The sequence below is a fragment of the Oryzias latipes genome, chromosome 17, assembly GCF_002234675.1.
Source record: "Oryzias latipes chromosome 17, ASM223467v1".
Classification (NCBI taxonomy): domain Eukaryota; kingdom Metazoa; phylum Chordata; class Actinopteri; order Beloniformes; family Adrianichthyidae; genus Oryzias; species Oryzias latipes.
In genome coordinates this window covers 20074320-20093245 of record NC_019875.2, presented here as the reverse complement: position 1 = coordinate 20093245, position 18926 = coordinate 20074320, and the positions used below count along the sequence as shown (strand labels likewise).

The 18926-nt window shown below is 37.1% G+C and overlaps 1 protein-coding gene across 6 annotated transcripts in view; it reads left to right on the top strand.

The window, feature by feature from the left end:
* Positions 1 to 18926, top strand: part of astn1 (astrotactin 1) — a 339194-nt gene that overhangs the window by 78288 nt on the left and 241980 nt on the right. The window contains exons 6-8 of one of the 6 annotated variants that reach the window (XM_011486590.3): positions 6972 to 7079; positions 9450 to 9602; positions 16295 to 16462. In XM_011486590.3, coding sequence (XP_011484892.1) covers positions 6972 to 7079; positions 9450 to 9602; positions 16295 to 16462 — 429 coding nt within the window. Of the gene's footprint in view, positions 1 to 6971; positions 7122 to 9449; positions 9603 to 16294; positions 16463 to 18926 lie in introns of all 6 variants that reach the window. The other 5 variants (XM_011486589.3, XM_020710964.2, XM_004079140.4 and 2 more) reach the window with 5 other exon arrangements.

Sequence of the window (18926 nt, the reverse complement as noted above, 5' to 3'; positions counted from 1 at the left end):
CACACATTCACACCTTTTAACTTAACGACCTTTCTGCTACAAATCTGCATTCTACATAGCAAGCTTTACAGGAAAGAGGTGGCAGAGCGGGCAATTAAGTTATCTTTACGCTGTTTTGTGGAGTTTCTGTTGGGTTTTTCCGATCCACACTTTTAGAATTTGTCAGAAAATCCTCCCACAGCGAGATCATTGTCTGCAGCAAACATGGAAACAAGTGCCACCTTTTCTTTTCACTGCTTGTTTTTACTCTACATGCTGGCAAATTTAATTGTGTCGGGAGTTTGTTGTCGAAGAAATCAGAGTAACAAAGCCAGAAAACTGCTGATTGTTAGTGCTGAAGGTGACCATAATGAAACTCTGCATACCCAGTTGTTATCATAATGTATAATTTAGCAGTCAACTAAACTGTTATTAAAATTAATCATGTCTTCTCTGGAACCAAAGGGAAGGGTAAAGTTTAACAAAATAAACATTATTTTGGAAAAATCAGCTGATATAAATTAAGAATATTTCATATGTAACCTTTCTATTTTGGGATTAAAGAATAAAGGTGCTTATTTACTTGTTAAATAAAAATAGGGCACTCACCTTGACATGTTTTGATGGCATTTTACCCTCACTAGACTTATATACACATCTGTGCAATTTTCTTAATGTTTATGTGTTAATACCACTTTTACACTACATAGCAACAAAATGGAACCCAAATTCAAATTTTTTGAAAAGGAGACTTTTCAAGTGATTCACATTCACTCCTTGATTGCTTCCTCTGATCTGCACGTATCCCTCTCTGATTTCACGTATCTTGTAGATAATAGGAGAAGGTGAGTAATTGCAGCAAAGACAAACACAAAAACTTTGAAATCTGTTTTCTAAGTTTGTCGTTCTTTCTTAGCGCTGCTGAAGAATCTGCAGGCCTGAGTTCGAAAGTTCACTTTGGTATTTCTGGCATAGTGTTGATTCTCGTCTTTTAGAACTCAAACAAACTAGTGTGGGCATGACCTTTTTCTCTTGTTCTCCACAACACCACCACACTTTCTGACCTTCTGAGCATCTTGTTTGGAAAACCAAAATCCATTTTTAGATTTTCTTGTTGGTTTTAATTTTAGATTGTTAGACTTTTGATCTGTTCATATTCCACATTTAAAAACTTTCTGTTGACTTGTACTGTGAGCTTAGAAGGAACAATCTTTTAATTACTCCACATGAAAAGATAGAAAACAGATGAAATATTTCAACAGAACTCATCCAAACTGGTCCATGTGAAAAGCAGTGTATGTACAGTATATTTTGGACTATAAGTCGCTGTGGAGTATAAGTCGCAGATGCCAAGAAAATGCATAAAAAAGAAGAATAATGACATATCAGTGCTCTGGATTATAACTCGCACTTTTGGGAAAAATGTATTTAACAATATATGGGACCAAGAACAAACATTTCATCTTGAAAGGCAAATCACATGAACTGAATACATAATAGGCTGAAACTATATTTAGCTTGAATCGTAGTGGGAATTGAATTACTGTCTAATATAATAGCACAATATATGAACAATTATTCAGGTAACCATGGCACGCAGAACAATCTTACAAGTCAACTAAACTCTATATAATACTTTATTTCCCTAAATCTGTTAAATTCCTCATTGTTTGTGTCAAGTTTTGAACAACTGCACCGAGGCCGGTGGTTTTCTTCTGCAAATACTGACACACAGCTACAGGGCCCTCTAGTGGTTGTCAGTGGGAAAACAACAAACACTATTTGTTATCTATTACTTACATATTTGTCAATTTTTTTTTAAAATTTAACCTCATGTAAGTTGCACCTCAGTATAATACTACGTACCAACTGGACGTGTCACAGGTTCAAGAACACGCTGAATGTGAACGAGCTTTTAGCATATGGTGTTCACACTGGAATGTTGCTACCTGATACTATCACATGTACCTACAGTTGGAAGAGCAATCTACAGCTGCGTAGCAACTCGTGAACATGGGATCGATCAATACAGACCATGAATTTCTGTTTTTTTTTTTTTTTTGGATGCTGGTGTGCCGCGGGATTTTTGTCAAGGTTAAAGTGTGCCGTGGCTCAAAAAAGGTTGAAAAACACTGATCTAGACCCACTAGACAGTGCTCTGAACCTTTTTTCTTCAATGATTTGTGATCTTCACTGATGTCCATGGATTACATGAAATCTTTCCACCTTTATCCACCTTTGTCATGGTAGGGAGAACACGTCAATGGAAGGGTGGCGTCATCTAAGATATAATACAGTGATCATGAACTAAAGTCAAATAGAGCTTGATGTATTGCTTAAAAAGGAGTGGGAAGAAGCGAATTTATATAGTCCCACCCCTACTGAACTAATTTATTTTATAGTTTCACAGTTTTTGTAATTCGGTTCTGATCCGATAGATTCTTTTCAAGTAACAAAATGATTGATTATCTTTGGAAAACATTCATTTATGATTTCAGTAAACGGTAACGGTTAACCCATATGTAATAATCATTGATTATTATTAGAACACATTATCACAATAAACCTGTAATTATTGCTACACATTGCAGATCAAGTAAAAAATAACAATAGCTTATTGATTGTAATTTAAACATTTCAGTAATCATTATTACACATTACAATGTAATATTCATTGATTGTAATTAAAAGAGCTTTGATTATTTCACCACAATCAAGTTTACACATTTTTGGAAATCATTTGGAATTATTCAAACACCTGTTGATCCTTAACTCCCTTTTATCTTTATATTGTGAAATCAGAGTTTCTTTATACCTATTTTTGAATATTTGGATATTTGAACATTTTTTGAGCTCATTACTTAACCCGTTCCAAAGTTCCTACACCCCCTCAGTTTGTAGCCTCCTTCATTTTCCAAGAATTGTTTTAGTATATTGAATGGTAACGATTTCCCACTGACTCTGTATAAAAGTTGCACCGTGTCAAAATCCACAAGGTCATACAGTTTTAAAGGTCTAGCTTGATAAAATAAATTGTTTGTATGATCAAGATATCCGGCTTTATGTACAATTCTGACGGCTCATTTTTGAAGTAAAAAGAGAGGATGTAGTGAGCTCTTATAATTATTCCCCCAAATTTTTGTACAGTAGGTCAAATATGGTAATATTAAGGAGCAGTTCAGTAAACATCTACTGTTGTATTCTAATATATGTTTAGATTTATTTATGATTGAAATACTTTTTGAGACTTTAGTTTGTATGTGTCTGATGTGTGGCTTCCAACTTAGTTTGTCATTGACAACAACCCCTAAGAATCGGATTTCTGTAACACTTTCATTTAGGACATTATTTATTTCAATTGAGAGCTCGGTATTGGCGTTGTAGTTGCCAAAAAACATCACTTTGGTTTTATCTAGTTTCAAAGATAATTTGTTATAATTTATCCACGATTTTATTTTGTTTAACTCTATGTTTACAACATTGATAAGTTTCCTTGAATATATCATTTATGTATATATTGTATATATTGAATAGCAGCGGGCCCAGAATTGATCCTTGTGGGATACCACAAAGTATCTATGGTTTCTGATGTAAATTGATTAATCTTGACAAATTGTTTTCTTCCCGTTAAATAGCTTTTGACCCAAGTTAGCGCTAGTCCTCTTATCCCATACACTTCCAGTTTGTCAAGTAGGATGTCATGATTGAGAGTGTCAAATGCTTTTTTTAAGTCAATGAAAATTTCAGCTGCATTTTTCTTTTCCTCCAGAGCATTTGTGATTTCCTCCACAGCATCAATGATAGCCAATGACGTTGATCTGTTTTCTCTAAAACCATATTGGTTTTCATTTATAATGTTATATTTATCAATAAATGTAACTAATTTGTCATTGAATATTTTTTCTAGAATTTTTGACAATTGTGGAAGAAAAGAAACAGGTCTATAGTTTGTAAATTGGTGTTTGTCTCCGCTTTTATAGATATGAATCAATTTTGCGATTTTCATTTGGTTTGGGAATCTTCCAGTTCGTTATAAGTTACATATGTACGTTAGATACTTGGAGATACTATTAATGACCTTTTTCACCACTGTCATATCTACGTCCTCACAGTCTTTTTAGTTTTTACTCTTGAATTTATTTACAATTGATATCAGCTCCTTTTCGTTCACATCAGAGAGAAAGATTGAGTGTGGGATCCTTTTTATGGGTGGATTATCGTCTTTGCCGGCATATAACATATACACATGTTTGCATAGTCTTTTCTTTGGAAGTGGAAGCTTGAACACGCTTTGCCAAGCCGGGTGTGAACATAGCATAAGTCCCACCCCTGGCCAAACTATGTGAACACCGCAACTTATACTCTGAAAAATATGGCAATTGGAAATGCTGAATGAGTGAATCTATACTTCAATGTTTGATAAACACTCCTCTTTATTGGTGAGTAATCTTGGACAACTCTCAGAATTGAATGCATGTGAAAAATTATTATTTTATTTTATTATTATTGGATCTGTTTAATTTGTTCCTCTTGTTTGATTAAAGTATTTGTCCTTTTTTTTCTCTCTTTTCCTCATTGACACATAAATGGGAGATAGCCATGTTTTAAAAGACTTTGTTCCCTGCCAAGAAACACAACCTGAACCTGTGAATTGAATTGTGCTTAGTTATTAAATCAGACGTACAAAATGCATTTGAAACAATGGTGTCAACCAAAAAATAGAAAGGGCCTCCCACTTGTGAAGTAAAGCGATGCTAACATCTGCGCTGACAGATAGTCATGGCTGCCAATTATATTTACACAACATATTTATATCTTTAGTTCATGTTGTTGTGAAGCCATCAACATGAAAAGCGGATGAAGCTGCTGTGTTAGAAAAAAAAAACTCTCAGTCTGTCTCAGCGACTTTCCTGCCAACTATTTCCATCCCCCCTTTGTTTCTAAGGGATTGTCTCCAGTTTAATCACTCACAGCCTCTTGGTTGGGGATTTTTGAAGCTCTCTTCTCACAACAGTGCTTTATTACAACTTGCATGTATCCAGCTGAGGCAGCAGACCCCGCCGTCCCATTTAGTTGGTGATGCTCAATCCGCTAACACTTGTAAGATTGGCTTCGATACATGCCCTCTAAAAATGGCAAAAGCCAAAGCTAAATCACAGTCAACTGAGATCCATTATCGGGACGGTAGCGGGTGTTTGTTTATCAGAGTTTATACTGTCGTCATCATATTACTCCCTGTACTATATTTATAAGCCATTTAGATACCAGAGAGATAAGTGATAGCACTTTCATGCATGGTATAACACACATCTTATTCTTATTTAGGAGTGATGAGGATGAGGTAATTTTCCTTCTCACTTTATTATTTTTTTTTTTACATTTTAATTTGAAATCCTAAATTAGGAAAAAGTAAGAGTAAAAAAGATATATGCGATTTTAGAATATTAGTAGACGAGTGCCTTCCTCTGAAGTCTGTTTCCATTGATTTTCCAAACTTTTTCTTTCTTTTCTTTAACAGTATTTTTCCACACTCATATACAAGCTCTTTTGAATAAACATCTGCTGCATTGTTGCTGTGACACAGGTGTGTTTCAAGATTGGCTGTTCTATCTTATTGAATTTCAATAGGAAATGATCTTTGGCATGTAAAGATCTGTTTACAAAAAGATGACCATAAAAAAGGGTCCATAACCTTTGGTAGTTAGGCCCTGGGCCAATGGTGTCTTCCGTAGCCATAGGTAAATTAACCCCAGACCCAGTTGTGTATGGTGGCCAAGGGCCATTTAGGTGTTGTTTAAAGCAAAGGCGTAATTGATGGTAGTGTGTATTAAAATGTGACAAGGTATTGCAATGAATTGTAATGTAACAATTGTAATGTTACAGAGTACCTGCGAGTGAGATGGATCTTCACTTATCATCTTACTGTCTTTTTTTTTAACCAAGATCAGCTGATCTGTTCTTTTGAAAACTTCATGGGGTGTTTCAGGGATCTGGCCGTAAGCTGTGCTTAAATGCAATTATTATTAATGTTTAGTTAAAAGGTTTTTACTTTTAAGTATGCTTCATTAGTGGAAACAGCTTGATTTTATTAGCCCACTGCATTTGGTTCATGCCTCTTTCATATATCATTCTAGAACTCTGTAATATTTTGATTTTGAACTCTTCTGTAAGGGATTGTGTTTGTTAAACTTTTAGTACTACTATCTTTTATTTTTGTTTGAGCCATGCGAACTGTAATATGATCAGAAGTCTCAGCATGCATCATGTTCTAGGTCACTTAATTGCATACAACTACATCGATGCCAATTGGCAATTAGAACTAACATTTAACACAGACTTTATGAAGAACTTTAAAGTTATGCAATAAAAGCTTTAAAAAAAAGACAAAAAGCTAATTTGGTTCTGACAGTCATACTTAAATTGATGTTATTTATATATCGCTTCAAAGTTTATGAATTCACTCCAAATTAATGCTTAGTCCACAAGCAAAATAGCTACATTCGTGAAGCATTTTCAGTATTAATTCAGTATTAAAGGTTGAAAAAAGCTGTGGATATTGGTCTTTAACCTATTGAATGCTTAATCTAACTGCACTACCATGTTCCAAAGCAAAACCTAAATAAAATGGAATTCAGGATTTTGGGAAATTATTGACTAGAGATAATTTTTTTGAGATTTTAACTGCTTGTCTTCTGAATCCACAGTTCAGTATAGTGAGTGGGCGATACATTTTAAGAGTGTTTGGTAATACTAGCAGGATGTCCATCAGTTTGAGTCCAAGTTAGGAGAACTTTAGCCTCAGATTTAAAGAAAGAAAACCAATAATTCCCTCAAGTTGCCATGAGCTTTGGTACTCCAGTCTGGTTGCATTGAATCGCGAAGCCAGTTTTGTCCTCATTTCTCCCCCCCCAGCACTGTCCTTACTAATTAGAGGGCAAAGTGCCCATACCTTTTGTCTTCACTGGAGGTGTATTTTTGTGTGAATCCAACAGCGGGTTCAACTTTCTTGAACCCAGATGGGGACTCTGGGACGGAGGCAGACAGCGAGCCTCAGCTGGCCTTTTACACCGATCCAAACCGCAGTCGGCGCCGGAGTCGAGGTATGAGAAATGGTAACGCCAACAGCGCTTGGGGCTCTGGGGGTAAGGAGGACTCTACACCTACGGAGAATTTATCCCGCCGATGGCTCTGTCATTTCCACCAATGACAAGCTCGTACAACCATTTGGTGGTGATTGTGGGCTCATGTTTTTGGCTTAATATGGAAACACATAGACTATATATTCTATGGCAAAGTGTAAAGGTGTGTGCAGACTGCTGGTGAGCATGTTAACTGATCTCAGCACATCTGCATACAATCTTGTTGAGTGACATCAAACAAGATCGGAGATCAGAGGTTGGAAACACAATATTTGTTGCATCTTGTGCTATGAAGATCTGGAAATAATATAAAAATATTATTTCTAAAGAGGGCTGTATGGTGGTCTGGTGGTTAGTACAGTTGCTTCACAGCGAGAAGGCCCTGGATCGAGTCCCGCTTGGGTCCTTTCTCTGTGGAGTTTGCATGTTTTCCTTGTGCATGAGTTTTTTTCTCCGGGCACTCCGGCTTCCTCTCACAGTGCAGGAACACACTTTACTGGGTAATTGGTAACTCTAAATTGTTTCTTAGGAGTGTGTTGATGTCTGTATGTGGTTGTGGGCAATGGTCCATCCACGAGGGCACCCAACCTTTGCCCTAAAATGGCTGGGATACCTTCCAGCAACCTCTGTGATCCTGCTATGGATAAAGCGGGAATAGAAGATTGATGGATGGATGGCCGCTATGCTATTGCTGTCAAAGAAAAAACTGTGTTGCACGTTTTATCTGTCATCATACCACATCTTCGCAGCTTTGATATGCAGTAATGTGAAAGGGAGATACAGCAAAAACACAACAATTTTAAAGAAAGAAAAAAAGCCTTCAAAATAATAGCTGCTGTCATAAAGCGTTACAGGCCTCTACAAAGCCTCCAAGCCAATTATCCCTCCGTCATGTGCACAGGTGTCACAAACATGGCAAAGCCTCCAGAAGTGTAGCCAACACCTTTAATTGGAACCGCGTTGAAGAATAGAATACGGCAGTTGCAACAAAACCTTAACCGTGTTGTTTAGATCCGGAGGAAAGAATGATTCATGCCGCCTGGCAAAGTTATTTCTTGTCATTTATCTCTAAAGGAAATGAGCGAGATGAAAAATTTTGTTGGGATATTTTGTGAAGTAGAAAAAAAAAAGCAAAAATTAATGGTTAAAAATGTGAAAAATTGAGAACAAAAAGGTCAATAGTCCACATAGAGGGCTTATTTGCTCGATTAGACAAACATACTTTTAAAGTAACACAAAAAGTCAGCTTTCTTCATGACTCTTGTCTGTAAAATAACCTTGGGGTATTTTTTTAGGAAATTTCTTTGAGTATAACTCTAAAGCAAACTTTTTATGTATTTTCCTTTCTCTAATGTAAAAGTGAGCACAATCATGTGTGTCTGCAGTCAAGGTCAGTGTGTTTCTATGAGCATGCACGCGTGTGCGCATGTATGCATGCCCCTCCAGGTATGAGGTCACATATAAGACTTCCTCTGGAGTAAAAGAGATAAGTGAACAATTTTTAGTCAAGCAAAGAGAGGAGTGAAGAAAAGAAGGAATGCTGTAACTTTAATGTTTGTCCATGTCTTTATTTTTCATACACACCTTAGTAAGGATATTAAGACCCTGTTTAAAGTCCCACTACGATTATCTTTTGAGTTATTTTAAAGTGTTTCCAGTGATCTTTTAATTATGATTGTGCAGTTTTGGCCCAAGTAAAAGAAACTGTGTTGTTTTCTTGAACATAGTTTCTGCAGAGAAGCAGTAGTTGGTTAGAAATTTTCCTTTGAGTTGTGGGCGAGGCTGTTGGCACGGAGTAGGTCTACCCCTACTTCCCAACATCCATGCATTTACACTCTCTCCTGAAAGCCCAAAGCTTCCCACGCCCCCAACCTAACATTACTGGTGCAACAAAAATGGCGAGCAATATTCAGCTGTATGGTTTTTAGCCAGCTGTCAGCTCAGACGTGGAAAACAAAGATGAAAATGGATCTAGTTGTCTGAGCGACGCATAAGAAAACACTAAAAAGTGCAATTTTAGGTTTAATTTTCTTCCCATATGTCCTCTGTCATGAGAATAAGGGCACAAGAACATTTGAAAACATGATTTTCATCGAAGTGGGTCTTTAAAGTTAAATTTTATGTGACCACAACTGAGTCATGATTGCTATAAATTCTAAAGTATTGATGTTTGTCCAAAGCTTTTTCATTTGATTTTATTGTTTTGTGGAATGTTGTGCAGTATTGTATGCTGGGGTTGAGTGGGGACAAATGCAAGATTTCTACATGACAGATTTCTGCCTTTTTTTTTCCTTCCCATGCGCCCCTTCCCTCTTTTGTGTTTGTCCCCAGCAGCAGGATCTCCACGGAGTCCCATCAATAAGACCACCTTGACTCTGATCAGCGTCATTAGCTGCGTGACCGGCCTGGTGTACTCATCCCACCTGTCCTGCAACCTCTCGGTTCGAGTAATTCTCCATGTGCCGGAGCACCTCATCGCTGACGGTACTCCTCCACCAACAATCTCCAGCTGTGGATAAGGCCTTTCCTATCTGTACTGCTTGCATTCTCAGACCCCCGGGGTGCTAAGCTGGTGTTCTCCTGCTGCTCCCCAGGGTGTTTCAGGTCACCATACTTCCATTTTGTTAAGTGAGCTCTCTTTGTAGCTGAGCTTTTGATTTAGTTTTCTTTTAAAGTCAAGGGTAAATGCCAGGTTGACCACCATTTCGTTAGGCTTTTTTTTCCCCCTACCACACAGATGTGCCCTCAAGGCATCAAAGCATATTTCCGCTCTGCTAGAGAGACACCACTCTGTTACATTTTTCACCATACTTGTTTATGTTGAACCAGAATTTCAATGCATCAGGCTAGTGATGTGATATTTTGAGGCGTCGCAGTAACTAACCGGCCTTGTAGAAATGTTGCAGTGTGATAAGGTTCACTGATCTTTCATAATTCAGTTCCGAACATTGCAGTCTTTCCCACTGATTATGGGGGAGGGGTTTGGATAGGCATAGTAAAGATTGCGATATTTTTTTCTAAACTAGGAAACTGTTTGATCTACACCATTTGCTTAAATATCTTCACAGTCTCATCAGACTTGATTTCTTGTCACGCTGAGAAAAATTAAAATTTAGATTTGTCTATTGTTGAAAGATGCCAACAGCTGTGCATCTGCATTCAGATTCTTGTGGAGACGTAAGTCCTGCTTGTGTACGTTTACACTGTTGTCAAATTAGGAAGGCTAATTTGGTTGAGGTTTGCGTAAGGCAGAACAACAGTACTGCATTTGTAAACAGTGTGCATACTAAATGTTTACTTTTTTGGCAGCACTAATGGCCTTTTATGAGACTATGACATTTTAAAAGAAAAACATGAAGATGAAAATACCAATACCAAAAACAAGGTAATAACCTTAAAGTTTGTCCTACTCTGATCATCTTTTGATCTATTGTAAAAATATATCCAGTTGTCTTTCAATTATGATTATGCTGTTTTTAAGCCGTCATCCATCCATTTCATGCACTACCGCTAGCTTACAGGCTCTCACAACCGTAACCTAACATTACCAGTGCAAAAAAAAACGGCGAGGAATATTGGAGCTATCCAGCCGTACAGTTTTGAGTAAGATTCCAGCTCTGACAAGGAAAGCAAAGACTTACATGGATATATTTGTCTACAACTAGATACATCAGAATGGAGCGGAACAGGGAGCATGTGACCTGCCAATTGTTGCTTCTACGTCACACCTACAAGCTTTTTCCAACAGCATTTTTTTGTCCGCTCCTGATTCACAACAATTTGAATAAAGAAATACTCAGAAATGCAATTTTTTGTTTAATGTTCCTAAAGGCCATGTCACCATAGTCACTATGTACATGTTGGGCATATTGCATAGATGAAAACTATATCTAAAAGAATATGCATATGAAAAGTGAGAAAGGTTGTGGTTTTTTATGTGAGATTTTTACAGATGTTTCACGAATTAACCATATTAAAACCATGGAAGAAGTATGAATAAACCACACAAAGAGCAGGTGAACCTGCTCTTCATTAAATGTCTTCACTTGAAGAGCACTGAACAGAAATCACATTGCGCTAGGACCATGTCAGCACCTGCCGTTGCTTCATTTTATTTAGACAGTAAGAATCCCCTGTCCGCACCAGCTCTAAGTCAGCTGCAAGGTGCCAGCCAAGGCAGCCCGTAGGGGAAACCCGCCGTGATGTGGGACCCTTGACGGGAGCTGCAGCTGGGGAGACCTGTTCATGCAGTTCATTAAGCATGAACTCCAGTCTCAACCGACCAAAATTTGAACAGCTCAAAACCAAATTAACATAAAGACCCGTCGGCTGAAACCCTCGATCTGCACACATCAACAAATGACGACCGCAAGAAGCACTTATAAATGATGTATATCACACAAATAGCATGAAAGATCGAAATTTCTGATGTGGACAATGTGCAAATTGTACACGGCCTTTATACAGTATATGTCCTCCATCATGAGAAAAATTGCCACAAGAAGCTGTTACAAACACCTAAAACATGCTTTTCATTAGAATGGGTTTTAAAGACAATACAAAAAAATCTCAGAATAGACTTAGAGTGACTGCAGATAGAGACCATTGAGTCATTTTGCAACAAATACAAATTAGAACCAACCCCCCACATTTTGAATGTTGCAGTTTCTCCAAAAACCAGTGGAGGCAGGTTGCAGAAAGTAGCTATTTCCTATTGATTAGTATGTTAAAGAATCATAGTTTCCACAGAAAATAAGAGACGGTAGACCCCCTAATGTGGACGGTCTGGTCCCCTGTGTCGGTCTGGTCACTGATGAACTTGATAACAAGTTAAGGATCCCTGAACAGTAGCTGCCTGCGCAGCTGCAGCCGAGCCAACCTTCTCCTCCAATGACGACCACTGATTTGGACGTTGTTCATGACCGACAACATCAGCACATCCTCTGCCCAAGTTAGACTATGAATAAAGTAATCAATAATAAATTGATCAGTTCTTTTAGTGTTTGTCAATTTCTCTGACAAACTGCTTCGTTTCATTATCACAACATAGCAGAATGAAACTTTTCATAACAAAATCTACTTTCTTGTTATCCAGAGAAAAATAACGTGTTTTCTTGTGATAGTAAATGTCACTTGGAAACGGGCAAAGAAAAAAAGAAAAAAGATCGGCCATTTGCAGCTTCTGTAGTTTTGCCTGTAAAGACACACCATGATTCACAAGACAGATAGATAAAAAAAGAAAAAAAAACACATCTAGAAGACTGGTCTGGCTTTGGGGTCAGCTGTAGAGAGGGAAGAACAGCATGACTAAGAAAGACAACAAACAATGAACAGCAAGCATGGTGTGCCAGCAACTACAGATAGACCAATGCTCCCTTGGAGCTGAAGATGCTTGAAGAATAGAGCACAGAGCACACACTGCATGAGAGCAAAGATGCTCTGAAGGTACTGCTGTGTTCATGATTAAATATAACATACGTTTTAATAGAAATTCACTGTCCATTCTGTCGGCTTTTCCAGTTAACTGTAATCTATGAACAAAGTTAGTTTTGGGAGACAACATTTCTGATGCATTTCTGCATTGATTACAGACCATATCTGTCTGCACATTAGCACATTTGAGTTTATTTCATAAAACTATTCGTTTTTAAAATCCTCTTTTTAAACTAAAAAGAGGATTTTTAGACTTATGTAATATATACTGGCTTACAGATGTATTTATAGAAGCCATGATAATGGAGTTCTGTGCTGCATTAAAGCGATCATCAAAAAGGGCTAGCACAAGCAAATGGAAAGCCTGTGAGAAGTCATTAGCAAAGAAACAGTGAATCACGACTTTCACAATGACTGGGTTGTGAACTTTGCTGTTATATTAAAGAAGTTAAACAACAAAACCACTTTCATTTCTTCCTAAATATCACCATTTCTACCGTCAATCGTTGAGTTTTTGGATAGGTTGACAAAACTATTTGACTGTGTCTTTAAAAGAAAGAAGCAAAAACCCTGTTGCTTGCTCCTTTTCAGCATCAACTCAACTAAAGCACTATGAGATTAGTTTCAAATTAGAATGAAACATTTCAACGATGGCAATCCGCCTTGATTATCCACAATCACAGCAACAGAATGTTACCCTGAGGCTCAACGACTTTCCTGCGCTAATCACCAACAGCTGAAACGTACACGGGAAAGCAAACAGAGTTGGAGTGGCATGAATTAATACTGTCTAACTTACTTGTGGTGGTGATCTTGTTAGATTGCTTTACGCTGAGGTTTATTATGCCAGTATGCTTCCACCGTAGTTCAAGAACATTTATTAGCTGTGAAAAAAACATTGATCTGCAGCTTTCATTTCTATAACGGTATCACACATGAAGCATTTGAAAAGCACACTCTGTTGTGTTGATAGGATACCATTTTTAAGGATTTATAGTATTGCACCACAGGATTTAGTGCTTTCCTCCACCAATCTACACCAATTTGTGCTTATGAAATTAGGAAGTACCTGCTCATAAATTTGACTATAATATAGACAACATTGTTCTTGTAATGTGTTATTTGCTCTGATCATTTTTTAAATCTATTTTAAAAAGTTCCCTGTGGACTTTTAAATATGATTTTTGGCCAAAATAATAATAAAAAAAAACATGTGTCATTTTCTATGACAGTTTCTGCAGAGCAGCAGTAGTCCATTAGAAATTTACCTCTGATGAGTTGTGGGTGGTTGTGGGCGAACTGTTGCTGCAGAGGAACCCCCGCCCCTCTTTCCTTTCACCCATAACTGAGAGCTATCTGTTTACACTGTCTTCCACTAGCTTAATAGCTTACTGTGAGCAATAAAAGGGCTATCCAGCAAGTCAGTTTTAAACCAGATACAAGCTCAAATTAGGAAAACAAAAACATCAAACCAAGTCAAATCAATCAAACACATAATATAAAACAAGCACAACAATACAAAAATACCCCCCCCGAACCCAACCCCTACACAGAGCCCCTGATGCCATTCACGCCTCCCACCCCCTTAAATGATGGATGTAAACATTTGGCAAAGAAGCTGAGCACGGAAAAAGTTTGTTGGTGCAAATGTTAATCGTTGGGACCTCCCTTTCTGCGGATAACTGCATAGACAGCCAGATGCAGCATCACATACGGGGACCCAGCGACACCACAGCAAGGTGGCGATGCAGGTCCCCTTCTAGAGTCGACCCAGAGGGAGAGGATCCAACTGAGGAAGTTCTGGAAATAAAATTTAAAATAAAAGTGAACATAAAACGAAACCTAATTAGCTAAATAAATAGACAATTAACAAAAAATGTGAAATGAGGAATATTAAATTGAATTATTAATAATCCTGTGTAAAATAATAAAAAAAGACAAATAAGGGCTTTTTCAAACAACAATTTGAATTAAAGAAATCCTTAGAAATGCAATTTTAAGATTAAGATTCTTTCAAGTGTTTTATTTAAGATGCTTTATCAAAAAATACCACGACAAACACAATTTTTGAAATAAAAAGCTCTTTGAAATTTTGAAGGCAATGATGACACGATTAAAGTATTATTATTGTTATTTTTCCAATTTAATTAATGACATATTTAGTTTTTTTCTGTCAAATTCCCTAGATTTAAGGCTATTACATCAATATAGCGTAATATTATTGCAGTTCTCTAGATATTTGCTCTTTTTTCTTTTTCTGTTTTGTATTTAACCCACAGGTTAACAAAACCTTTTTGGTGTCTATATTTTTCTTTCAAGGTTAAATTTTCTTTTTTTTTAATTTATTTATATCAAGGTGAGCACTAAAGCCTTGGTTTACAAAACACCAAATATATTAACAATAAATACATACAAAAAGAATACAGAAAAAAAGTAAGAACCAGCAAATTGCAAGAAAAACAACAACAGCCAAAGTGATAAATTATTTGGCAAAAAAAGCAACAACAACAGCCAAAGTGATAAATTATTTGGCACACACATAGCTGACCTGATGAAGCAAGGACCGTGTTTTAGCCTACTATTATAAAACTATCACTTTTATGTTCAAATATAGCAAAAATGTGCAATCTTGGACTCAAAGCAGAAAAAAGTCACAAAGGTTGCATCATCTTTTGCTTCTTTAATGCCAATAATGTTGCCATAAAAGCAAAGCACAGGGTTCCAGTACCAGTGGAATAAAAAGACAAGTGGCGATGATCAGTAAATGTCATGACAGTTAACATTCCATATAAAACACACTCCGATCATCTTTTTTAAAAGTTATCTCAGTGGTCTTTTAATTATCATTATGCAGTTTTTGACAGAACTGGAAGCCACCACCCCTTCTCCTCCCTACTACAGAGCAAAACAAAGGAGGTTGTGGCCCACCAAGTGTATTTTCTACGTCACAAATAAGCTCTTTCTTCAACGAAAATGTTTCGCCTGCTCCTGAATCACCATGTTTTGAATAAAAAATACTCAGAAATGCAAATTTGATTTTAATCTTTTTTTATATGTTCTCCATCATCACAAAAAAGCCACAAGAACATGCAAAAACACCAAAACCACACTATTCATCGGTGTGGGTTTTAAAGGTATGCTTAGTGCTGCAGGCCTAGGGGTTCACTTAAATATTTTTTTGATGATATAATGAAAAAGTCTGCGTCCAATATGTTAAAGATGTGGCCCTGCAATAAACTGGCGACCTGTATAGGGTGTCCCCAGCCTTCGCCCGCAAGTGGCCGGGATACACTCCGGCAGCCCTGTGACTCTGAAATTGAACTAACGGATTAGAAGATGAATGAATGAATGAATGAATGAATGAATGAATGAATGAATGAATGAATGAATGAATGAATGAATGAATGAATGAATGAATGAATGAATGCATGAATGAATGCATGAATGAATGATTGTTAAAGATGCAATGGTCATCTCCACCTCACTCCAGCTTCTATACTGCGATGTGTCACCTTCATATTGACAGGTTTAGACAAGCCAAGAGCCAATAACACTTGCATTTATAGAGGCATGGGGACATCAATCCACAGAAACACCATTCAGATGATTAGATGAAAAACAAGAAACGGCTATTAAAATTAGCTTATAGTTTGTTAATATTTAAACAACCAGTGGAGGAACCATATCCAATATGCCGGACAGGCATTTACGGCAACAATAATCCTTTTTTTTGTTCTCCTCAGGATCCAGGTTCATTTTGCTGCAAGGCAGTCAGTTGGATGCCTCAGACTGGCTCAACCCGGCCCAGATCTTGTTGTATTACCAGCAGAATGCTAGCGGACCTTGGGTTAACGAGTTGTGTGGACGTCGCCTGCTTGATCCCTGTGAGCACCAGTGTGAGCCAGAGACAGGTAAGCACATTATGCATACTAGTTCAGCACAACACTAGAGTAAATCCTTAGAAACATCAGAAAAGGCTATGTTTTAAGTTGGGATTTATGGATTTATAATGTGGGTTTATGTTCAACAAACTGAAAAGAAAAGGTCCAAGATGTAAACCCTGGGGTACTCCGTGTAACACAGGCTGTTATAGGAACACCTAACCTAAACCTTTAAGATTAGATCTGATCCAACTGTGGACTGAACCTGACCACTTCATTTACTTTACAAAATGATGTTATGATGTTATCAAAGGTTACCTTCAGATTGCTTCGCACCTTTGATAACAGGTGCAGGCACAGCGCTGTGAAGCATGTCTGATCTCTGTCTCAGAGGTTGGTTTTATTTAAAATTCTTTTCAGTGAAATCAAAACTGCTTTTCTCTAGTTTCCCAATAAAAAGAGGATTAAAAACTAGTCTGTAGAAGATGTAAAATAATTCAGATTGCTGTTTTTTTATTAAAATAGATTTAACAACAGGTTATGGATTTCAGGCTGTTGGCATCTGATTTGTTTAAATATTTTGCAAAATTAGTTTCTAAAAAAATAACTTATTCTAAAATAACAAGACACATATTGCATTGGGGATTAGTTATAATGGTATACCTGCAAAAATACATGGAAATTGTTGATTTCCTAATATTAACATGAACAAAGAAGGCCCTAGAATGCCAATCATCTTTCTAGTTTTACAACCAATCAGAGTATGGACTTTAATTTTAGTTTCCCACATGCTTTCTTGCTCCTTCATAACCAGAGAATTCTGCTGATGATATTTCCTATTGACAGACATTTATTTTACCTTTTCAGCTCTATATTGTGTTTATAAGTTACGTTTTGCAGGTAGTCGAGGAAATTGTAGTCTGAGGTCTTTTTTTGACGTGGTATGATCATTTTATTACCCTGGGCTCACACTGGATCCAGTCATGTCATGAAATGACAGTTAGGATAGACTCCAGCCTACCTTGACGCAAAAATGGTTGAGAATTACATTTTGTGCACCCATTCATAATCATTACCTTTTTTTAATTAAAGTGGAAGAGCACACAGGAGAAAAGGCACATTATGAGGTAAACACCAAAACCGGCCCCATGTGTGTGTTCAAATCCTGTTGTTTAAACGTTGACTTTTTTAAATAATCCACAAATTCACAAAGAAGAGAAGAAAATGTTTATGAAACTTGTAATGCCTTTTGGCTAGAGGTGCCCTACATGTTAATTGGAATGGACCGGTCCAACAAGGTTAAGGTTGATTGCAGGCCGTCAAAAAAAAAAAAAAATCATTTATGGGATTCTTTCTTTTTTTTAATACCAACAGCCGATCCTCGTCATCAAGTACATCACTTGATTGACATGCAGAACCACCACTAAACTGAGCGAGCAGATATGGACTTTTTCTTCCTCGTAAACATCAGAGAGATATGAACGTCAGACTTCTAACTGTGGATGTAGCTGCTAATATGTCCTATTTTTTCTCGACCGTCACATGGTCAGTCACAAGAAAAGAACCTAGAACAGATCGCTTCACTATTGTCGGCACACCGTATGCTGCGCCTGCCATCGTCATGACAACTACGACCACACAGGTCCAATACAACAAACTGTTAAAGGAACAATGACAGAGGAACTTCTAGCATGTTGTAATCTTCAGAATATGTGTCTGATTCATTTTAAAATCTGGTGTTCATTAAACATTTGTGTTTAACTAGATACATTTGAGAACTATAAATTATGCTTTCACAATATAGGCCTTCGCCCTGAAGTAGTTGGGACAAGCTCCAGCATCCCCTTGTGATCCTGCACAGCACAAACTAGGAGAAAAAATGGATGTATGGTTTGTGAAATAATAAAAGTGCAGCGCACTTTTGAGGATTTGTTTTGAGTTTTGTTTTCTAACCCTATATGGATGTACATCTTTAATAAGTGGGACTGTTTGGAAGTTATTTTACAAAGTAAATCTATGTTTTTCAATCGTTTGCGCACCATACCTCACAGATTTCTTAAAAGATAACATTGTGGCTGTGTTTTTTCGGAAACTACAAACTTACTTCAGTTCCTATAATAGGATCTAGGGCTGTTTCAAGGAAAAGTAAGTCATTTTATCAGAAACTGCTTTTTTCAGGTAAATATTCTTTTATCTAAAAATACAGATAGCAAAAAGGTTGACATGAAAAACTGTAATTTTACCTCATTTTAATTAAAAAGTCTCTTCTAGTATGTCAAAAAGATAATTAGTGCAGGAAGAAAAACCTTACATTCACAGCAGTGGAAAAGCTTCCCTTGTTTTCAATCCATTATTTAGAAGCTCGGCTCTCCCCTGGGCCATGCACAGAAACTTCTAAGACCTTTATATGTTTCAAAAGTTGGACAAGTGTGTCTAATGCCAGCTCTTGCTGGAATTCTTTCTCCCACACACAACCAAGCCTTCACTCTGCCCA